Raw genomic sequence first — 23,038 nt, 5'->3', positions numbered from 1 at the left:
AAATCCAAAATAAATAAATCACTGTCACTGTCCTCTCATTGTTCATCAATTTGCTCGAGCAGGCCCAGTAACGTCTCCATTGTGACAATTGTTACTGTGTTTGGCATATCGAATACATCACGGCTAGTTTGCCAGGCTTTGCCATGTGGGCGAGATACTCTTGGTAGCTTGCCGAGCTCTCCAAGAGGGGCGGAGGAATCGAACTCAGGTCGACCATGTTGGCCATTTGCAAGGCAAATGCCCTACCCATTGTGCTATCGCTCCAGCCCAAAATAAATAAATAAATAAATAAATAAATTCAGACAGTTCACTGCAACTGGGATGGAATTAGAGTATTGGGGTGAGTGAAATGAGTCAGAGGTGGGAAGGACAAGTACCCTCACTTACCTGTCATGGGGGAAATGCAAGGGACAGCCAGACCCAATGGACCCCCACTTACCTGTGAAGAGGGGAAGACAGAGCCACCCAACTCAATTGATAACAAACCCTGGATCTGCAGCATAGAACTGAGAACACTGGATGAGGGGTGGGGGCAACGAAGGGAAGATGAGGGAAGCAGTAGGTGACACAGACGCATGGCTGAGGGGTCCTGGGCACTTTGGTGGTGGTGAGGTGAGGTCAGGTATCTATACCAAGACAATAAATGTCAGTGCTATTCTAAATACTCATAACCTAACCTACAACAATTGAAACAACAGCTTTCTAAGGCCTAGAAGACAACACTAAAGCAACAGAAATGGGAAGGAGATCCCAGCTATGCGCATGAGCTTAGCACTGGGCATTCCAACCGTTCCTGAAACATTAAGTCACGTAGAGGCAGAATGTCTGATGGGAAAGAGTCGGATGTTTGAAGGCAGGTGGGTTCCCCGTGGGTGGGAATGTGCTGGCGTGTCACACAGTGTCTGGGTCACTCTCTCAGCTCCCAACTTGCTGGCTAAGCTGGCAGTCGAGGAAAAGAACGTCAGGGTAGAGAATTCTATTAGGGTGGAAAAGCAGGCTCTAAATTCTAGCAATTTAGCTACTTATCGGCTAATTAATTCTTTGACAGATAGATAAATTAGGCATCAGTCAAAATCCTGTCTGATCCTGAGAGCTGCCTGCTTGTTTCACTTCAGTGGCGCCGTGGCCCACCCCAGCCAACCACTGGGCAGTGGCACCTGACTGGTGAGGTCTTCACCCTTTAGCACGTGGACTGTCCTTTCTTTGATGGCATGAACATGATAAACATAGAGCAAGAGAGTCACTGTTCACCATGTGAAATGCAGGACAAGCCAAGATGCTGCTGGCCCTAGCACTCTGGCCTTTATGTAACTCTACTGACTTATTATCTATCTATCCACGGTGCCATCCCTCTATCCATCTTATATTCTAACGCATTGCCCAGAATTAATCTTTAAGCCGTTTGAAAGAGAAGTTGTCAGTAAGATGGTTTCATTAAAAGGAAGTGGACCACAGTCTCCCTGAGCTTACTGATGAAGACCATGGACTTGAAAACCTCAGCGCAATGGCAGACATTTATAGAGAGATGGTGCTGATGTAGGCAGGCGGATAGGGTGGGCCCCTTCCCAAGGCAATGGCAGTAAATCTCCTGGGAAGCAAAAGCCCTGATGTCATGGAGAACTAACCGGCACCAGTCCACCACTCTGTGGCAGACCCTGCGGAGGCTGGATGCCTACAGGGATGACAGCAGAAGAAATAGAGATCAATTAAGGACCAGAGAGATTAACCAGAAACTCCAAAGCTGTTCCTTTGACACCTGACTAACAGGAAAGGAATTTCAAAGAAAACTTATCACCACTCCCAACCCCCTTGGTAACCTCCCTAGCAGCGGACTTTGACCTAGGTAGAAGCCCCACCTGGGGGCAGGTTGGAGAAACCCTATGAAGGCCAACTTGAACAAAGGAAACACGCGCATATGCTGCCTGAGCACATATGTCGCCTGCATCTCCCCTCTTGAGACGTGTACTTTCATGCTTTCATGTCTAATGCTGGGGCGTGTGTAGGGCTCTCTCCACCCTTGGAGAAGCCCGGGTTCTCTCTTGACCACGTTACTCTCCACTCTCTCTCCCACTTTCTCTTCCTCCTTCCCTTCAAAACCTCCAAATAAAAACTGTGTCCTTTCACTGCTCGTCTACTCCTGAAATTCCTTTCTGCGAGGTGAGACAAGAACCCAGTAACCTGGGTCCCGGATGGCAGAGGCGGATGGGATGAAAGTGACCATCTTTCTCCTCCCTGCTTCATGTAAGTCTCACCCGTGGAGCCCACCGACATCAGCGTGACCTCAGAAAGCTTGGTCAATCCCAGAGAATCACCACCCTTACGGGTCTGTGTTGGTAACGTTGAGCCCCAAAGATAAAACGTGCCCATGTGACCCAATTGGACCAATCTTGCATTTGCGATGCTTTTTTCACTCAAGTTGACCACATAGGTCAAGGAACCCCGACTTCTCCTCTATCATTCAAGCCCCAGCCCCTAGCATAGTGCTCTGGAAGTAGCAGGTATTGGAATATATTGAAATATATGCTTGTAGACAAGAAGTTCTTGTTGTTGAATGACATGAACCAGGGCTGTGCTGAAGAAAACTAAGGCTACCTATCAAGCATGGGGTGATGGAAACTGGCATATACAGACCCCAGTCCCCTCCCCTGAATGGGATAACCGTGGGTGTGCCTGGCACCCTCTCCTGGCATTGCCCTGGGGTTGCCATCAGTACCCGTGGGGCAGCTGCCTTGAGCAGGCCTTCCTACTGTGCTTCCACTTCCTTCTTCCTCCACCACACAGCACCCCTTCACCTACATGACCTTCCTGCATTTGCATTCTTGTCCTAGGGTTGGGCTTTTGGGGCAGCCCCAAACCAAACAAGTGTCCTCTCCTTTAATTCTGAGTCTGTTCTTCATGTGGCTTTTCGACGTGGAATGAAACGCACGCAGTGACATGTTGTATTTACAAAATCAGAGCTCCCGGGTCCCAGAGAGATTCTTCTTCTGGGGAGGGAGGGTAACTCTGGAGGCGGATCCCTGCCTCTCTGGCCTTTCCCCATCTCCCCAGCACCCCTAAAGACACTTTTCAGATGGCCTCTCAAGGCTTTGCAGAGCGTTGCTTGTCTGGCCCCAGAGGAGCCAACAAAGATAAGATGTAAGATAGAAAGAAAAGGAGACGATGAATGACAAAAAAACCCCTAAACAACTTAAAACCTAAAGAAGAGGAAACAGCGTCCCTCCAGGGGCATAAAAAGCATGGACAAACACACAGTGCTGGCAAGGCAGTGCATTTATCTCTCAAGAACCATCTGGAGCTCTGAGTCTTTTTGCACATGACTAGCACACTTAGGAAAACAGTTGCTCGGTGGAGCATCCCAGCTGAGAATCGGCTCTGCTGCATAGACGGGACTAAGAAGGGCTCTGGGCTCCATTTGGGCTCCGGATTGCGGGTGGTGGCTACCACCAGGAAGGAGCACTGCAGACCCGGTGCCCCCTGTCGCCCACTCATTTTCCCCTGCAGGGAAAGCACTCCAGATGCACTCACGGAGGATGTGAGCTGAGAGTGAAGGGGGATGCAAGAGGACCCTGAACTTGCCTGGACACTCCCCATCGGGTCAGGAGAATAACTTCCCAAGAAGCCGACCAGGATGATCACCCTGGTTATCACTGAATCAATGAAATTGAAACTCCAGCACTAAGAAGTGACTGGTGGAAGTGAAGATCATATATCACACCTGTCCTCCCTCTGTCAATGCTGGTGTAGGTCAGAATCATGGCAGGTGTGACCAAACAGATTCCTGACCTTATCCTAAGTGCTTCCAGGTCAGAGGTTAAGGGTGGGGTAGAGAATAGGCCTCTCAATCAACAGGGCACAGTCATTCAGCTCCACCTGGAGGCTGGTCTGGACAAGAGCTTCTCTATCCTGGTAGCACACCGAGTTTCTAAGGAGCACAGCCAGCAACCCCCCGGGACTTGGGTACATTGGCATGTGCCATCCCTGGTCTTGAAGCATCAGAGACTCAGGCTGAGCCGGGCCACAGGGGTCACAGTCCCCCATCAGACATGCACACAGTAGCCCTTTGCATTGCATCCTCAACCTCTAGCCAATCTGGCTTAGAGAAAGACTTCTTGAGGACCTGCGCAGTTTCAATGTGTGGACATCGGGAGGACTGGCACGATGCTGGCACAGAGACAGCTTTGTAACAGCCCAGGCCACCCAGATACGGCTTCCTGCTACCTGCGTGTACAATTCCTACTGTGCACCATGGCCCCCACGGCCTACTGACCAGGCCAGCGTCTCTAGCCTTTGCCCTACCAATCCCTTCATCATTCACAGCCTGGCAGTGTATGGGCACTTCGCTCAAGTGTACCGCACCCTTCCCATCTCAGGCTTTCGCTCAGTGAGTTCCCTCTGCCAAGAAGGGGTTCTACCCGTGGGGCCTTGGGCACCTGGCTCCCGGGCTCCTCCCGAGGCTTGTCAGCCAGCCTGAGCCATGCTCTGCCCAGCCAGCATGGTCTCTCCCACACGCCCTGTTCCTTGTGGGCCCAGCACTTATCATCTGCTGCAATGTTTGGTCTATCCAGTTATTTATTGCAATATCTGTCTCCCCACTAGAATAAGAATAGAATATTGCTCATGCCATAAGCCCCGGCAGGGAACAGCGAAGTTTCTTTCTTCTGTCAATCAACAGTGCAACACGGCCAGCATGGAGCCATTCTTACACCAGGCACTGCTGCTCCAGGCTCGCTGAGAACTGGAACCATGTTGAGCTGGGCTTCCTCCTGGGAGAGGCCATGCTGGCCAGGCCAGCACTCTATTTCTGCGCCTCCCAGTGGGTCTGTCCTCCTGGGAAAGCAGTTGTTCTGCTTCACACGACAACACTTTCTGCATCTGCTCCCTGACATGGCTTAGTTTTTAGAAAGGATCCGGAGGCTCCCTGAACTGTGCATGTGCAAACTAAGATCCGGAAGGAGGCCACACTCCCACCACGGTCTTAACCAGCCTCTGACTTGAACTGCCACCATGTCAACTTAAACCCAGACCGGCAATCTATGAGATGCAAACCTGGCAGTTGAAATTCATGGACACTGGTGGCCCCTGCTGAAAACTCTGGGGTGCCATAGGGAGGAGGCAGGCCAAGTCCCTGCCCTGCCAAAGCCCTGGCATCTGCACCACACACCACTGCTGCCACCATGCCAAAGGTCTACTCCCAGAACTTCTTTTAGAACCTCTGCAGACTAATCTCAGCTCTTCAGAGCCCAAGCTTCTGGACAGCACGGCCACGTATGTGGCCACCTGACATCTCCAATCCCAAAGTACTGAAACACCAGTAAGAACACAGCAAACTAGATGGAAAAGTAACATAGAGGCCAACTAAACTCAACAAACAAAAGCTTTAACACAGAAAGCTCAACTCATGACAAACAGTTGAGTAAATCCTGACTCAGATTCACTTAACAAACCCCATGGTGAGATGTAACAATTTTCATAAATTTTCTTTTCCTGAAGTCACGGTCATGGTTCTTCCGTTGTTCATCGATTTGCTCGAGCGGGCCCAGTAACGTCTCCATTGGAGACTTTGTTGTTACTGTGTTTGGCATATCGAATACATCATGGGTAGCTTGCCAGGCTCTGCCGTGTGGGCGAGATACTCTCGGTAGCTTGCTGGGCTCTCCGAGAGGGGCGGAGGAATCGAACTCGGGTCGGCCATATTGGCCGCGTGCAAGGCAAATGCCCTACCGACAATTCCTTTAGCCATGTGGTTGTAACAAGCAATATAAAATAAATTATTGTGTACCTGCTAAGGGGGGGATTTGGGACAATGGGAACAGTGGTGAAGGGAAGGTCACTCACATGGTGACCGGTGTTGGAATATCAAAAGCCTATAACAACTGTATTATGAACAACATTTTAAACCACTGTATTTAAATAAAGAGGAAAAGTCAGAGCCTCAGCCAGCTAGCCGGCCACTCTGCACGAGAGCATGAACCTACCTCTGCCAAGGACAACGTCCTAACACAACACTTGCCTCATTTTCTACCACGTGAATTTCAAGCTATGCTATTATGCTATTCCTGTTTATTTATTTTGTAGCCTCATTTCATTATTGTTGTTGGCCAAAAACAATTTGCCTCTGACTTTGAGGAATTAATGCCAATCCCAGCAGGCCTCAAGACAGACGGAGTCAGCTTGTCTCATGGATGATTATCTTGTAACAAAAACATGCACGTGTCATTTGTCTTTGGTTTGACTTACCTTGCCAACATCTCTTGGGAAAGGTTGTCTCTGGTTCTCCGGAATTAAAATGGGAGATACCACAATGGACCTCTTTTGTCTCGGGACAGGAGAAGTTCTGGTGAATTTAAATATATCCTGAAAGAGAAGAAAACAAAATCAATGGGCTAAAATCCCCCACAGAAAAGACGTTCTCCGAGTGCTCTAAGCTGCGGCAGTGCTGTTGTGAAAGCATACAGCTGTTTGGACACTGTTAATTTTGTTCTATCAAAGCTCATTAGTGTTAGCAAGTACAATGCTAGACTCACACTAAAGCTGACATTGTGATTCACAATGACTATCATTAAGCTATTTAATCTGCCTTGGGCAGCATCCTATTCACAATGTCAGACTTGATTTATGTATTCTTCAGAGCTAGTGGCTTCCCATTCTCAACTCCCAGGTATGAAGAAGACTCACCTGGTCACGACCTACAGGATTCCTGGGATTTGAAAGTGACTCTGGAGCCTGTTTCCCAAGTCTCACACTCAAAAAGAATAGGGGACGAAGGGCACTTGCCAGGTTCTGCATAGTCAGGCATTGGGGACAGCCAGCCCCTGCTTCTTGAGACTCTAGACTAAAAGCTGGAGGTTCTCAGTGGGCAAGCCCCCATGCAGCCTGTGTGTTCCAAACTGCAGCTGTGGTGCCCTGTTGGTTTTCTTCTGTTTGTTTTTGTTTTGGGGCTGCACCCAGCAGTGCTCAGCGTTCCTCCTGGCTCCGTGCTCAGGGATCCTCAGGGTGGTGTTCGAGGGCCCATATGAGGTGCTGGGGATCAAGGCTGGGTCAGATGTGTGCATGAGAAGCAGCCTACCCACTCTTGCTATAAATCTAGCTCATTTGGAACCTGACTGGAAAAGGGCTGAGAGTTAAGGAAAAGGAAACGCTTCAAGGTACCTGTTTCACTTCTCATGAAAAGTAGGAACACAAGAGCCCAAACATTCTGAAGAGCAAATGATGCTCTTCGAGGAGCTGGAAGCTTCGAGAAGTCCTCTTTCCAAAAGGCATAAGAGAGGGCTAGTGGGGAGTCCTAGGGTCACTAGCACGAAACGGAGTCCTTCTCTTTGTACTGATGGGGACTGATGAGAACTGACACAACCCCAGTCTGCAGCCAGGCACAGTGTCCCCATGCGAGCATGGCCGACTTGTGTCTGTCTCATGAGCAGGATGGCAGAAAGCGCCTCTGACTTTCGATAATGGGCTCTTGTCAGAACCTTGTGGCAAATCGTAGCTGGGTACCATCACTGGCTCCATGAGCACACACATGAGACATGCACAGACGTGATTGCACCAGGGCTTGGTTCTAAAGGAAAACTGTGTAAGAACAGTGTAAGACGAAGCAAGACCAGTTAAAGCTGTGGGTTTTTCTTCAGACTCTTTAGCTAGTGGAGAGGTATAGACTAGCTGAAAGTCACAGGGCAATAATTATCTACCGAGAACCTTTCACAGGCAGCAAAGACAGCCCCTCATTTTGTGTTTTCCAGCACTACAATTTTCAATAAATCTCTCCAATTCAGCTTGGTCCTCCTTAACCAAGGAGGAATATCAAGCTTAGAGAGGCTGTGTAAAATATTCTAATTCTATCTAAGATGGCAGAGAGAATATATAGAATAAAAGGTGTTGGGAAATATAGGCTATTATATTGAGTGTCTTCATTTTTTATATCAATTACATAAAACAGAGAAGAATAATATTCAAAATCCCAATGGTCAAATTTAAGTAATAAACTATTTGGTCTCTAGGAAGACGAAAACTCAAATGTAGGCAACAAGAGCAAACTGGAGTGAATATAAATATGAAAAAGACAGAGAAGGAAAAGTCAGAGAGGCCGAGACAGTACCAATAAGACCAACAACACAAACAACAAAACCTAACCAACCAACCAGATGAAATAGTGTTGCCCGCAGCCAGCCAATCTGAAGAGCCGAGAGTGGGGCACGGTGCAGATCGGGGAAGGTGGTGATAAACAGAGTGGGTTATATTTCTAACACACTGATGAGTAATGTCAACGAGGGTTCTGTTGGTTTATTAGAGGATGGCAAAAGAATAGAAATTATGCAAAATATGGGCAATGTATGAATCTCATTTACAGCCCCCAAAATCTTGAGGCTCAGATGAGAGAACGTCGCGAAGAAGTACTTTGAGAAGATTTAAGATCCTATGCAAATGCAAGGGGTTGGTGATTCTGCTTTATAATGGAGCGAACAGGGTCCCCAGTTCATAGCGACAATATATGTGTAAATGAATCCGAAGTAATGAGAAAGCACACTGTATCGTCAATAACAAACTTCCCATTGTTCCAACAAAGGGCTTATGTTTTCAAGCCTGGGAGTGGGTCCGAGATTGTCCCCGTGGGCTTGGGAGCCCCCTGGTACCATTTCTACCTCATGTCTCACCCCCTAGCTGGTTAGCTAGTCAACCCTGCGTTGGTCAGACCATTTTGCCAATCATCACAGTATCCCAGGAGTTTCTCAATAAGGACAAATGGGTTCACCTCGGTCTAAAGTGCCTAAGAAAAGGGGGCAGAAGGCTCTGGTTCTCAGGAGGGAAAGAGCACTTGCGAGGGAGCAGTGGGATCATTACAGGAAGGACCAGGGTGAGGGCAGCTCCTTCCCCAATTCAACTGTTTGCCCACTAAGGGAGGAGAGTCAAAGGGTGTTTGTTCCGACTGTCTCCGTGTCCGTGTCTCTCCTTGTCTTTACCTGTGACGTTTGTGTCTCTGCCTGCCGGTGTGGAGAGCCGGCGCGGTCTCTCCGTGGGCTGCTGGGTTTTGAGCTTGGGTCAGGTCTATGCTGAGGAGTTTGGCTCTACGCTCTACAGCCAAGTGCTTCTGTATGCCTGGGACCAGGGGGAGCCGAGGGATCTGATTGAGGACCATCCCCGAGAGGCATATCTGGACACGTGTGCAACTATGCTTGCGTGTAACTCTGTGGGTCTGTCTGTATCTGTCAATCCATTGCGTGAAGTCTCTGGACATACCAGACTGTGGCCATAACTTCAAGGAGAGTCAAGACAGAAGCAGCCGAGACCAAAGGAAGGTGATTGATTACAGAGGTCCTTGTCCCCAGAGAACAGAGGAGTGGCTGGGGCTGAGGGGGCTGTGAACTGTGTCTGGTCACGCACTGCGTCTGGCCACGCGCTGGGCTCCAAACTGAGACAGGAAGTTGGGCTGCAAGTGCTGTGTGCCCTGCAGGAGATGGCGGCAGAGGAAAGCGGGTCTGAGGGATGCAGACACATCCTTAAGGGGTGGGGTGGGGGAAGAGGAGAGGAAGCCTCATACTTCTGAGGAACTGGGGCAGTGGGTGGGGGACAGCAGGTCCCTCCCAGGGTGCCCCCCCCTTGCCAACAAGGCTATGCCTTGGCCCTGGTTACTCAAGTGTCCCTGGGGAATTGGGCTCTAACCAGGGTGGGACCAGGAGCAAACAGCCTCTGGTGGAACCAGGCTGCCCCCCTCAGAGCTGGAGGGCAGCGCTGAATTGTTTGCAAATGTCTGCAAATGAGTGGAACTGCAGAAATCAATCTCCAATTTATTCCATCCTTGCAGCGGATCTCCCTGTGCTCAGGTTGCTGGGGGGGGGGGAGGGGGCGACGAGCGGGCTCACCCCCCTTCTCATTCTGGATGCAATCAACAGCCGCTTCAGCCAGCCTTACCCGGGGCGAGATTTCACGTCTGCGTTATTACCTCCTGGGGTGGAAGTTTGTCTGCTTGAGGTAGAAACCATCCACGCACCGCAAACCCGCAGCAGCAAATTGAGGAGGTTAGAGAGCCGACGGCCCACGCTGCCTGCGTTCCCCACCACAGATCCCCCCCAGTATTAGCGGGGCCAAATGTCAGCGAGCAGGGCACCTGCTGTCGAGTTACAGGGCAGAGTTATGCCAACTATAAAGCGGGTGAGGTGGAAATTGCCTTCCACACGTCAGCCTGTAGCAAGGCCAGGGCTGTGCTGGGCTCATTCCAGGGGGCAGACAGGGAGTGCCTGGCCAAAGGGGGCCCTGCCAGCCGTAGGAGCTTGTCAGAGGTGAACTCCAAGCGACTCCCCCCCTGTCAGGTACAGCCATGCGGTGGGCATGGCTGCAGGTATTTTTGCCTTTCCCTGCACTTATTATTTATTTTATTATTATTATTTTGCTTTTTGGTCACACCCAGATATACACAGGGGTTACTCCTGGCTCTGCACTCAGAAATCACTCCTGGTGGTGCTCAGGGGACCCTATGGGATGCTGGGAATCGAACCCGGGTGGGCCGTGTGCAAGGCAAATGCCTTACCCCCTGTGCTATTGCTCCAGCCCCCTCCCTCCATTTTGGACACACAGCCCAGCCTCCATTACCTAATTCTTTCAAGGACATCCTGGCTATCCCAAACACTGTAGGCCAGTAGTCCACTAGCCTCTTCCAAACAAAATTCTCCCCAAACTCACCAAAATAACAGCGAACGCAAGAATCCGAACAAGCCTAAGGTAAAAGAGCCCATCCCCTGTGGCTGCATTAGAGGCCCCCATAAGCAGAGGAGCACCAGAGAGGGAGTATTCTTAAAGGGGAAAAAGGGAGACCACCAGCGATCGAGCCCATCTAGAATCCTCCCTTGCAAAGAGAGGGGGTCACTGATAGTGAACGGAAGGGTCCCACCTCCATCCTCCATAGACCACAGCAACAGGAAGAAACAGTGCGGATTTCCACCCCCCCTCCCCCCCGCCCGCCACGAGGTGTGGATGAAGAAAAGAGCCCTGAAGCCTCAACAGGGAATTCCCACAAATATAATCTCTCCAATACAGAATTCAGAGATAAAATGTTGAGGATGTTCAATGAGCTCAAAGAAACGGTGGAACTGGCATCCAGTAAATTAAAGGAAGATATGAAAGAAACAGTAGAATGGACAGCCAAGAAAATACAGGAAGAAATGAGAGCAGAACTAAGAAAGCTTCAAAGGGGGTACACAGGGCCGATGGTCCCTTGGCCGGACGAGGCCCAGTTGCATGCAGCTGAGCTTACTGTGTCCCTGCAGAAGTCGATGCAATTCAGAGTGCTCCAGTGCTGTGGGAAGGTGGGTGCAGTCATGAAAGCCACCCTTGGCCACTCAACCCGGGAATGAGACCAGGAGTGGAAGGACCAGCAGCCGGGGACGCAAGACCTGCCCACCAGGAAGGCCAGGACGGCCATTCCGGTGGCACTGTGTAGGGTAGACAGAACCAGCAGAGAAAAGGTTGTCCAGGGCATTTGTGGCCTGAGCAGTGGCTGTCCAGGATCCAGAAAAGTCACTGACAGTGTCCCATCCCCTCCCCAGGAAGCCATATTAGCTTCTGTGGGGCCAGGGACAGGGAAGACAGGGGGGCTGTGACCACCAGCACCTGCCTCTGTGGCCCTCACTGGCCCCTGGACTGCCCCATGGTATCATCCCTGCGGGGTTCTCAGACTTGACCCTCTCTCATCGTCCCCCACATGCATGGCTGGGCCCCACCCCTCCTCTGTGCCATCCCACCAGCCATCTCTAGGCGGTTCCTTCTCTCCTGCCCGGAGGTCCAGCACTGCTGACCCATCCACAGCTGTCCCCACACCAGGCTGACTGACTCCCCATGAGGGCTGACCGCCCCGTCTCCCTGGGGTGCAGGGTTGGGGCTTGCTGGGACAGGGACAGGGACAGGCCATGGATGGAGAGTATGCAAGAGGCACTTCAGAGAAACATCCTGGAGGTTGAGGTGCGGGACTGGCGTGGGGTCATTTAAGCGGTGGAATAGCCCCCGCTGGGCCGAGCAGGGCCCTCGCCCCAGGCCTTGCTTCGTTGCCGCTAATAAAGGAAGGAACAGCCAGCCCGCACTTCCGCTTCGATTTTTCTCACGACTACAGAAATCTTCTCCGTAACGGCAGCACAATTGCCGCGCGGTTGTGGTTCTTACATCCCGGGGTGCCTAATGCTTTGTAAAATAACGGGCTCTGTAGAAGAGTTTGAGAAATTCTGTCTTGCGGCTAGACTGGAATCAGCCTCGTGGATCTCGGCTTTGTTTTCTGCAGTTGCAGTGGGGTCTTCCCTGATCCCCAGGTGGGCGGCTCCCCGGGCACCCCATCTGCCCAGCCCTGCTCTCTGGCCATCAAACTTGGCTCTGCCCACCCTCCTTGTCATGCGAGGGGGCTGGGGGGGGACATTGCATGCTACCCTGCTTTACTCAATCTGGGTTTCTAAAATTGCCCCCAGGTCCCCCTCAGATGCCCCTGCAGTCCCCTAACTGCCTCGGATGCGAGGACAATAAGGGACGAGGCATTACCCAGCCTGCAGAATCTTGTCTCTGCGCAGAAGAGAAAGGTACAGATGGGCGAGTTTTCCCGCTCAAAAAGCAACATTTAAGCACTCACGGACAGTCTTTAAAGGGGAGTTTCACAGCCAAGAATCCAGTGGGAGGAAGCAAAGAAACACTCTGAGAGCGATTTGCTCTGGCATGATGAGTTTTGTTAAAAAATACCACCACCGTCCATCACAGAGGAAGTGGGAGGTTAAGGAGACCTTTCATCCCTTGGCTAGTTCTTCCGACTTCAAGCCACAAACACCCCCTACGTACATATGCACTCCCTCCCCCCATAGACAGAATCCACTCGTACAGACACACAACCTTCTAAGCACCAAGACCTTGTCTATTATCTATCCATCCATCCATCATCTAGCTATAATCTATCATCTATCATCTAACATCTAGTTAGCTATTATCAACATACGACCCACCCACCTGTCTATCTTTTATCTATCCAACCATCATCTATGTATTTATCCCGTGGCCACCCATCTCCCTCCTTCCCCCGCCTCAACACGGTACCCTCTATTTAACCATCTGTTTCTAAGAGCTCACCACCAAAGTCCTCCCTGCCCTGGAAAGTCCAGCCCATCCACGAAGGCCTGACCTAACCCTCCTTCTCTCTCTCCCCCCTGCCTCTCCCTGTCTCAGAGCTGCTGTGGGCTCCTGACGCCTGCGTGATGCCCTCACTACCAAGATTGGCACACCAGCTGGGTCGCTAAGGCGATGAGCTTGCCCTACAGACTCAGAGGAAAGCGTGTTAGCTGCATGTGTAAACAAATGACAACCCAACAGCTAAGGAGCCAGAAATCAAGACGTGCAGGCAAGAGGTGAAATGAGTGAGCAAAGTGAACCGGAGCTTTGCACCTCGTTCTATCCCCTGGGGTGGGGTGGAGGGGGTGCCCAGCACACCAAGGACATGCTCTGCTCCAGACTTGGCTTGACCCGATGTGGACAGAGCAAAAGTTAGCCTGTGTCGCCCTTTAAGGGTCAGTTGCTTGTGTGCTCACCATTCTGACACGTCTAAGGCCCGCATTTGTGCTGCGGGCAGCTGGGCGGGACTGGAGCTGAGTTAGACAGAGTTTATCCTTTGTCTTGGGCTAGAGTGACAGCACAGCGGTAGGGCGTTTGCCTTGCACACAGCCGTCCCGGCCGAGCTGGGTTTGATTCCTCCACCCCTCTCGGAGAGCCCAGCAAGCTACCGGGATTATCGCGCCCGCACGGCAAAGCCTGGCAAGCTACCCGTGATGTATTCAATATGCCAAACACAGTAACAACAAATCTCACAATGGAGTCGCTACTGGGCCCTCTCGAGCAAATTGATGAACAGTGACAGTGACAGTGATCCTTTGTCTTTAGGATCTTGAGGGTCCCTTTAAAATATGAGTCCCCGAGACTGAGTAAAGGAGGTGCTTCATGACTCCATGCAGAAGTCTCATTTTCCTGGTCTGCGGACAGTCCCAGATCTTGGTGCTGAACTCCAGCAGGTGCGTCTGTGGGGCAAGAGCATCCTCCACACCTGAGAGCTCTGATGCCGTGTGGGAAATCGCAGGACTGTGCCAAGGTGGCCTTGGCACCGGCTAGTGCCCACTGTCCAGTTCTTCCCTAACACTTGGCCGTGGCTGCCACTGTGACGGACATCATAGCCGTTGGCCTTCTGGCAACGCTGCAAACACACTTGCTCCCCCCTCCTCTTTGTCCTCTCTTTTTGGAGAAACCTTTAAGCTCAAGGCCAAATGCCACTTTTCCAGGAAGAGTCCCTAACTCCCTAGACTAACTTGTGACTTTCCTGGTCTCCTAGATTCTCACTGGACACCAGATATTCCATCTGGGTGCTGTCCTCAGATTAATGAAGTCTTAAAGTTGGTTTGTTTTTAATCCTATCAGAAACTGCTGGCTAAGAAGGTAGGTTCTATTCATCATTTATCATTTCTGCATACATTTAGGTATGCAATTATCCAGGGCACAGAGATTTAGTAATTCACTTCTATGGAGCAGACACAATAGCAGCTTCTAAGCTGAATAGAATGCAGAACAGAGATACCCGGACCTCAACACACACGCTTGGAGCTTCCTGCTTGGGAAGCCAGACAACACCCTCCAACAAATCCGCATACGTCTCTAGGCAGTTTGTCCACAGACACTCGGTGTCAGCCTCTGACTGGAAGGGAAGAGGGAATGCCGGCCATTTGGGGGGCAGCGGTAGGTCATTGCTCTCTGGAAGAAACAGCAACGAAGCTAGACTCTGGGGAAAGTGGGCTCCACCCAGGTCAGAAGAGACAAGGAGAGAAAAGTCACAGGCCCGGGGACAGCCTTGAGGAGTGGAAGTGAGGATGGCTGAAGAACGAGGCTAGAGCAGAGAGCTCCCCGGCTCCAAGAGTGTCTGAAGGCAGGAGCGGCCAGGCCGGGCCACGCTCTCAGGAGTCTTTGAATCTGAGCACGTCACCCAAGTTCCGAGCAAAAGCCTTTGAACTTTGAGCTACCCTTTGAGTGGTGATTGGGAACCCAGTCCTGAAGAACATATCTTGGGGGGATGGGGGGAACCCCTGGTGGTGCTCAGGGCTTACTTCTGACTCTATGGTCAGGGGTCACTTGAGGGGAAGGCAGTTACGAGGACCATATTGGGTGCGAGGATCAAACCTAGGTCAGTCATCAGCCACGCGTGAGACAAGTGCCTACCCATTGGCGTATCTCTCTGGCCCCCACGTTTTCTTTTCTGATGTGTGATATCCTCAAATCATCCCATTTGATTAGTTGAATTCAAAACTAAAAACAGTGAAACAATAGCACCCCTTAGACTCTCTCTCTCTCTCTCTCTCTCTCTCTCTCTCTCTCTCTCTCTCTTTCTGCCAAGCATTCCAGCGCCATGTTTGTGCTGCTGGTTGCAAAATGAAACAGAAGCAGATGCTTGCGAGGAAAGCCTGCCAAACCACATGTCCAAGACGCTGTTGCCTCCGAAATATTTTATGAATCTAGCAGGAGCAAGAATAACACCAATCGGGACCCGCTAGTTCTATTGGAGGTGAGGAACGTTTGAGGCACATCTCGCTGCGCGAGTCAGAGGCCCATGCAGGCAGGCGTGCGCCGGCGATGGGAACATAACGGAGACGATTTCCCTCCCTCTGCCCCACGCTGATCAAATATTCATGTTAAACGGCTCCTTCGGAATGCCTGGCGGCAGCACGCAACACCTTACAGATGGGCTTGTTTTTCTAAGGTACACGCGTGCTCTGGTCCCAACAGCTGGATGACGGGAGGAAGCGTTCTAGGGTGTGAGCACGTCCCCACACGACTCGCCTCTGGTCTGCAGAGTGCACCAAGGTGGCTGGCCTGGAAGGCGGCTCATACTTGGACAGATGCTCCTTTCCAATGCTGTGGGCGTTTGTGGGAATGGCTGCCGTGTGCTGTGCCCTCAGAGGAGCCCCGCCACTCAGGTCCCACGCAGGAGACCCCTGCCTCTGGCCCCGGGCCACAGGGGGCCCTGACTCCAGCCTCCACTCCCAGGGGGTCCCCCGGAGTCCATCCCTGCCTCTCTCTCCCACACCCTTGTGCTGATCCTCAGCGGGTTGACACATACCAGCCTCTCGTGGTTCCCCTGTGATGTTTCCCCCTTATATCCTCATGGGGGCCCAGGGGATGCCAGAACCATGACCCCCAGGAGCTCTTGGTCTCCCTCAAAACAGATTTCGAGATGAGGAGTGGGGAGCGGATACAGTGGCTGAGCCCAGAGCCCCCAGGAGATGGGCAGGAAGGGAAGGCAGGGGTTGGAGGCAACTTCCTGAGCAAGCAGGTTCCTGGGGACCCATGACTGGCGCCCTCAGGGGTGTCTGGGTGCTCTCCACTGCCCGTACCGGAAGGGGCTCTCTGGGCATGGACGCTCTCTGGACTTGTACTTGGAAGGGGATCTGGGTGGAGGAGGCCCAGTCCCAATCCGAGCAGGCTTGGAGATCTATGCCCCTGCACACCTGGGTTCCTCTGCTAGTTCCTTCATGCGTGAGGCTCGTCCGAACCCAGGTGTGCGGGACCTGGGGCATAGATCTCCAAGCCTGCTCAGATTGGGATTGGGCCTCCTCCACCCAGATCCTCCATCTTCCAGTATGTAGGCGTTATACCCACCAACTGCCCCCGGCACCATGTAATCCCATCAACGGCCAAGACCCAGAGACTATAAAACCCAGCTCCCGAAAGAGAACAGCGCAGAGTCTCCTGCCTCCGCGCCTGGCTGTCCTCACCAGGGCCCCTTGGAAGAGGGTGGGTTGAGTTTCCCTCCCCACCCTGAGCAGAGCCCCAGCAGCCAAAGACCTCCGGTTCCAGCCACAGCCATGCATGTGTGTATATATGTTTATGTCTGTGTGTACTGTATATGTGTCTAGTGTGTATGGTTGTATATGTGTATGCATGTGTATATGTCATGTGGACTGTATGTGTGCATATGTGTGTGATGTGTTGTGTGTATGTATGTGTGTATACATGTGTGTTGTGTGTATGTGTGCTACACGTCGTGTCTAGACAGATTCGACATCAATGAAAGACTGGGGTGTGCTGACTTGTCTTCCTGTACCATATAATACAATTTTTTCCAGTAAGTTGTTTTCTTTTTTTTTTTTAATTTATTTTTTATTAGTGAAACACCATGAGGTACAGTTGTAGATTTACAAATTTTTGTGCTTGGATTTCGGTCATACCATGATCAAATACCCATCCCTCCACCAGTGCCCATTTTCCACCACCAAGGATAATATCCCTCCCCCCCCTTTCCCCCCATCCCCCCTGCCACTGTGGCAGGGCACTCCCTTTTGTTTTCTCTCTCCTTTTGGGTGTTGTGATCAGCAAAAGAGGCATTGAGTGGCGAACATGTTCAGTCCAGTCTACTTTCAACCTGCATCTCCCCTCCTGGGAGGATCCTCCAAATACCCTCCATTTGGTGCTTCCTTCTCTATCTGAACTGTCCTTTCCCCTAGAATACCCGGCTGGCCTCTAAACTATGGAGTAATCCTCCTGGTGTTGATCTCAGCTATTCTTGGGTATTAATCTCATATTTTGTTATTTTATATCCCCCAGATGAATGCAATCTTTCTATGTCTATCCCTCTCTTTCTGACTCATTTCGCTTAGCATGATACTTTCCATATTGTACCACTTGTATGTAAATTTCATGACGTCATCTTTTCTAAGAGCTACATAGTACTCCACTGTGTAGATGTACCAAAGTTTCTTTAACCAGTCATCTGTTCTTGGGCACTCAGGTTTCTTCCAGTTTCTGGCTACTGTAAAGAGTGCTGCAATGAACAAACAAGTGCAGATGTCACTTCGACTACACATTTTTGCCTCTCTGGGATATATTCCCAGGAGTGGTATTGCTGGGTCAAATGGGAGCTCAATTTCTAATTTTTTGAGAATCGTCCATACTGTTTTCCAGAAGGGCTGAACCAGTGGACATTCCCACCAACAGTGAAGGAGTGTCCCTTTCTCGCCACATCCACGCCAGCATCGGTTGCTTTTGTTCTTTTGAATGTGGGCCAGTCTCTGAGGTGTGAGATGGTATCTCATTGTGGTTTTGATCTGCATTCTCTAATGATTAGTGATGTAGAGCATTTTCTCATGTGCCTTTTTGCCATTCGGATTTCTTCTTTGCGAAAGTTTCTGTTCATTTCCTCGCCCCATTTTTTGATGGGGTTGGGTGATTTCTTCTTGTGTAGTTTAACCAGTACCTTGTATATCCTTGAAATCAACCCCTTGTCGGATGTGTATTTGGTGAATATTCTTTCCCATTCTGTAGACTGTCTTTGTATTTTGGTCACTGTTTCTTTGGAGGTGCAGAAGCTTCTTAGTTTAAGATAGTCCCATTTATCTATCTCTGTTTTCACTTGCTCGGCCAGTGGCGTGGCATCCGGTTGTTTTCTTTTATGATTAGAAAATGTTAAAATCCAAAGAAAAAATTTCCTCACAGATCTGTGGTAACTAATAAGAGACAATTTCCGTGCCATTCTCGGGCTCCTGTACTTTCTGCTAAGCTGAAAAGGCAGCGCTGGGGCAATTTTTAGCGTCTGATGTTCAATGCCAAACTTTCTTTACTCCTGTGTCACCCAGTCCACAAACACAGGTTAAGGAACGACTCAGGCCGCCTGAGACTGTAGCAGGGTGGACCCGCTGTGCTAGCCACCCCGCTCTCATGGTGAGGTACAGATAGTGTCATTGGGTATAAAGGGTCACTTGGTCCACTTTTTTCTCCTGTGACAGTTTCCCGGATGGCGGGAAGGAGGGATCCCGAGACTGCGGCACCCACTGGAGTCACAGTGACCCTGTCAAAGACCTTCCCCGAGTGTCGCATCTCATCTGTGGTGACAACTGTGGGACCCTCGTCTCAGACCCCTGTCACAGACATGACTCGAGGGAAGGTAATCCTGAGTTCCTGTTAGATAGTACTTTCTGGATGTTTGTTCTCCTCGGGTTTCATGGCCAGGTTCCACTGAATACAAACTTAGCCTCTTTCCTTTGCAGGGGGGATGTTGAGCCACAGGATGCCCGACTCAGGGATCACTCTCCCGTAGGTGCTCAGGCACTGTATAGCACACCGGGCATGGAACCTGGCCGCCTGCCTGCAGGCCAGTGCCCTCCCTGGTGTCCTTTCTCTCTGGACCCTCCTTCATTTCCTCCCGGCTAAATCTCAGGTGTCTGGAGAATGGGAATGGGGGTCCTCCAGTTCAACTTCCCCAGTGACAGGGGGGCTGCCTGGTCTGAGGCCTGGGGGGCCTTTGTCAGACACAGCAGCCCGGCCTTAGGGAGGAAGGGAGGGACTCCTGGGGAGGAAAAAAGGGCGCCTGGGGAGGAAGGAAGGGCCCCAGGGAGGAAGGAAGGGCCCCTGTGACCGGGGCTGCTCTATTTTTGAGATCCTTCTTGCTCCCATTTTTATCTCCTGGCTCTGTTTTTGGTCATTAACTTCTTGATGTGATGGCTGCAAACTCTAAAATTAGAAAGCTATTTCCCACTCTGGCCACGCAAAGCCAATTGCCTCTTTTGTCCAACCAATTTTTAACTACCCTTTATGAGTGAAAAATCACAATGATTTTGCTTAGAGTGTTATTCTCCATGTTTAACCTAAATTATTCTCTTTTTTTTCTCCCCTGTCCATTTCTTTTCTTTCATTGACGCCTCCCCGAAGCTTCTAGTACGGTTTCTCTTCCCCCATTGTGAGAGACGTTTTAATTAAGACGCCAAGGGTCACATTAACCTACTTAAGCCGTAATCGCCTCTTTATGGCGAGTTCTTCGGTGAAGTCCAGAATCAGCAAAGTGTCTTTCATCAGCCTGTTTGGTGTCTCTTGCCTCCCTTTGTTCTCTGCTTCCGGGAGGATTGCAGAAATTCACCTTTGAATTCAGTGTCCACGTCTATCCCACATGATGCAGTTTACCCGGGTCATGCCATCTTCATGACACTACCTGCCCATGTGGGCGCCCTCCTGCCTCATTGAGTACTGAGGCCCTTAAAGGTTCAGAGGTACACAGATCTCATGAACCAAGATGGGGGATGGGAGAGTCACTGTTTGACATTCTCCAGCAGCTGAGATTTCCCTGTGATTTTGAGGTGCATCCAGTCAAACTTTAGTCTAACACTCTTCCAACTGAACTAACGATAGTATCCTGCCCATACGGCAGAGCCTGGCAAGTTACCTGTGAAGTACTCCATATGCCAAAAACTGTAACAATGACGGTCCTCATTCCCCTGACCCTGAAAGAGCCCCCAATACGCTATTGGGCTACACTAGCATGCAACAGGGACAAATGGAGACATTACTGGTGCCTGTGTGAGCAAATTGATGAACAATGGGATGACAGTGACACAGCGATACAGTGATCCAGTCAAACAACTGCTAAACTAAAAGAGGAAAATGTGTAATTATATTCAGTTGCCAACTAATACTCATCCTTCCTTTACAAACTGAGGGTTCAAGTCCTGTTTCAAAGTCAGGCTTGGCAGCTCCAACAATTATTCGGTAATGGAGCTCTGCATGTCTCTTGGGGCTCCCAGGCAAAGAAGGGTGCTTCGCAACAGTCCTGGGGCCACCTAGGCGAGATGCACCTGTCTGGTTGCTTCTGTATATCCACTGTAGATTCTCCAGTAAACTAATCAATAGGAGAACACCAAAGAGACATGAGAACACTTTTGCCACAGGCTTTAAGGGCAGCCACAGGTCTTAAAAGCCACTTGAAAGTCCTTGTCCACTGAGAGCACTCAGCAAACCTGGGGCTGTTCTATTCCTAAGTGACAGTGAGAGCCGGGAGGCCCAGAAAAGTGGGATCTTGCCCAGGGACGCCCTCCCGGGGCCTGGAGAAGCCAGAACCAGTCCCCGCCTGTGTACTGGCTGGCCTGCTGCCTTTTAGACTCACATTTTATTTTTATTTTTATTTTTGGTTTTGAAGCCACATGTCTGATGATGCTCAGGGGTTACTCCTGGCTCCCTACTTAGGAATTATTCCTGGAGGTGCTCGGGAGAACTTCTTGGGTGCCAGGGATCGAACCTGAGTCCCAAGGCAGCAGTGTACCAGCTCTGTCCCCTGATTGGGCTCTCTCCATGCCCTGGGGTGGGTTCTGTGATGATGATTTTCTTTACATCAGCAATGACGCTGAAGTAACAACGGAATTGTTGCACGGTTCCATTTAGTTCACCTGTTTCCCAGTACTCACATCTTATCTACTTCAATGTTCTTTCCATTCACCCCTCAGAATTATTTCTTATCATGACTAAATGCTTCAAACCAGTGAAGAATACTATCTGAAGAGCATACTGGGACTTCCAACAGGAGGAGAGGAGATAAGGACAGCAGCCTACGGCTTGTTAGAAACAATGCAAGCCAGAGGATCGCAGCATGGATCTTTGGAACACTCAAAAAAAAAAAAAAAGTCAATCCAGAATTCTCAACCCAGTGGAAACATTTCCCTGAACTTAAGGATAAACAAAGACATTTTCAGATATAGATAAGGTGAAAGAAATCATAGAGCACTGGGAGAAATGTTGAAAACTCCTTCAGTCAAAAGGAAAAAGATATTATATGGAAATGTGGAAGGGCACAAAAGAATAAAGAGCAGGAGAAGTGGTGCATATGTGGAAAATATGACTTTATTCCTATTTTTATATATCCTGAAAAGGTGATTGATGGCTTCAAGCATAAAGAAAAGCAAAGCATTGTGGTGGTAATGACATGTGATAAAATAAAATGTGAGATCTAGACATTAAAATATGTTATTGTACATTTCCTTGAATATGCGTGGAGTATGGTAATATCTGAAAGAAACCAGTGATGAGCCAGATATCTCTACCTACCTAAAAGCAAGCACTAAAATGAGAACAGAACATATCTGCTTGTCATGGCTTTAGTTTGGGCCCCTCCTGACTTGCTCCTTGGAGGTTTCCTGGTCCTAGACACCAATATTGCTTCTCTGGACCATCCCACTGGCCACTTGTCTTGGCTTCTGTATTTCTTCAAGCCTCATTTTCTTTTGCTCCATCCAAATTTCAGACCATGCATTCCAAAACATCACTCAGCAGAGGTTACCTTTGGGCTGGAGCGATAGCACAGCGGTAGGGCGTCTGCCTTGCACGCAGCCAACATGGCCGACCCGAGTTCGATTCCTCTGCCCCTCTCGGAGAGCCCGGCAACCTACCGAGAGTATCTCGCCTGCACGGCAGAGCCTGGCAAGCTACCCGTGAAGTATTCGATATGCCAAACACAGTAACAACAAAGTCTCCAATGGAGACGTTACTGGGCCCGCTCAAGCAAATCGATGAACAACGGGAGGACAGGATCAGAAGATCATAAGAGGTTACCTTTAGGACACCACACACTAGTTCTGCAACAGAGATGGGTCGCCGAAAGAAATGAATGCACGAAACTCCACTTATCACTGTCCACTCTATCCTATGAGCTGAACATTAAAGGTCCTTGAAAACTGAGAATTCAGACAACTTTTCTCATGTCCTTTATCTGTTGGTATCACATGTGCCAGAACAAATGCTACAGGTTTTTCTTTTTGAACAGATTTTATACTTTTCTGCTTTTGATTTTATCCCCACTGCAGTCATTTAGTTAGAATGTCCTCCCATCGAAACCCCAGGGGTGCTGCCTCCTGTTAGCGGCTTTCCTTAAGCATCTGAGACAAGCACGTATGGAAATCGGGGTGGGGCTCTTACCTCCCACTCATCAGAACCTACCCTGTTGTTCTTACTGTGTGCGGTGGACTGCCTGCACCAGTAAGACGACGGCCAGGATCCCTGCTGTAAACCGTTACTACAAGGATGAGATAGTGAGTTAGTTTTTGGGTTTGGATCCTACACACCTAGGCTGATCCTTTGGCATTTACAGGATTCAATTTTTTTTAAAGAATATGTTGATTTGCCATAAATGACCCCAAATACACAGTGTTGAGATTCCTTAGATCTTTTTGAGACTTATAGTGGGCCAATCTTAAAGACAGACTGGTAGAGTGACAGAGGCAATTTTAAATCATTG

The 23,038-nt window shown here is 50.1% G+C and overlaps 1 protein-coding gene across 1 annotated transcript in view; it reads right to left on the bottom strand.

Annotated features, from left to right (window-relative positions):
- The window catches only part of CDH13 (cadherin 13), a 1,034,759-nt gene that overhangs the window by 596,439 nt on the left and 415,282 nt on the right, over window positions 1-23,038 (bottom strand). Inside the window, exon 4 of the mRNA XM_056135632.1 lies at window positions 6,238-6,354. Within this exon, the coding sequence (XP_055991607.1) occupies window positions 6,238-6,354 (117 nt within the window). The remainder of the gene's footprint in view (window positions 1-6,237; window positions 6,355-23,038) is intronic.

This window comes from Sorex fumeus, unplaced genomic scaffold, assembly GCF_029834395.1.
Source record: "Sorex fumeus unplaced genomic scaffold, SorFum_2.1 ptg000122l, whole genome shotgun sequence".
Lineage (NCBI taxonomy): Eukaryota > Metazoa > Chordata > Mammalia > Eulipotyphla > Soricidae > Sorex > Sorex fumeus.
Note: the sequence above shows the minus strand (reverse complement) of the source record. Positions and strands in the feature narration are given on the sequence as shown.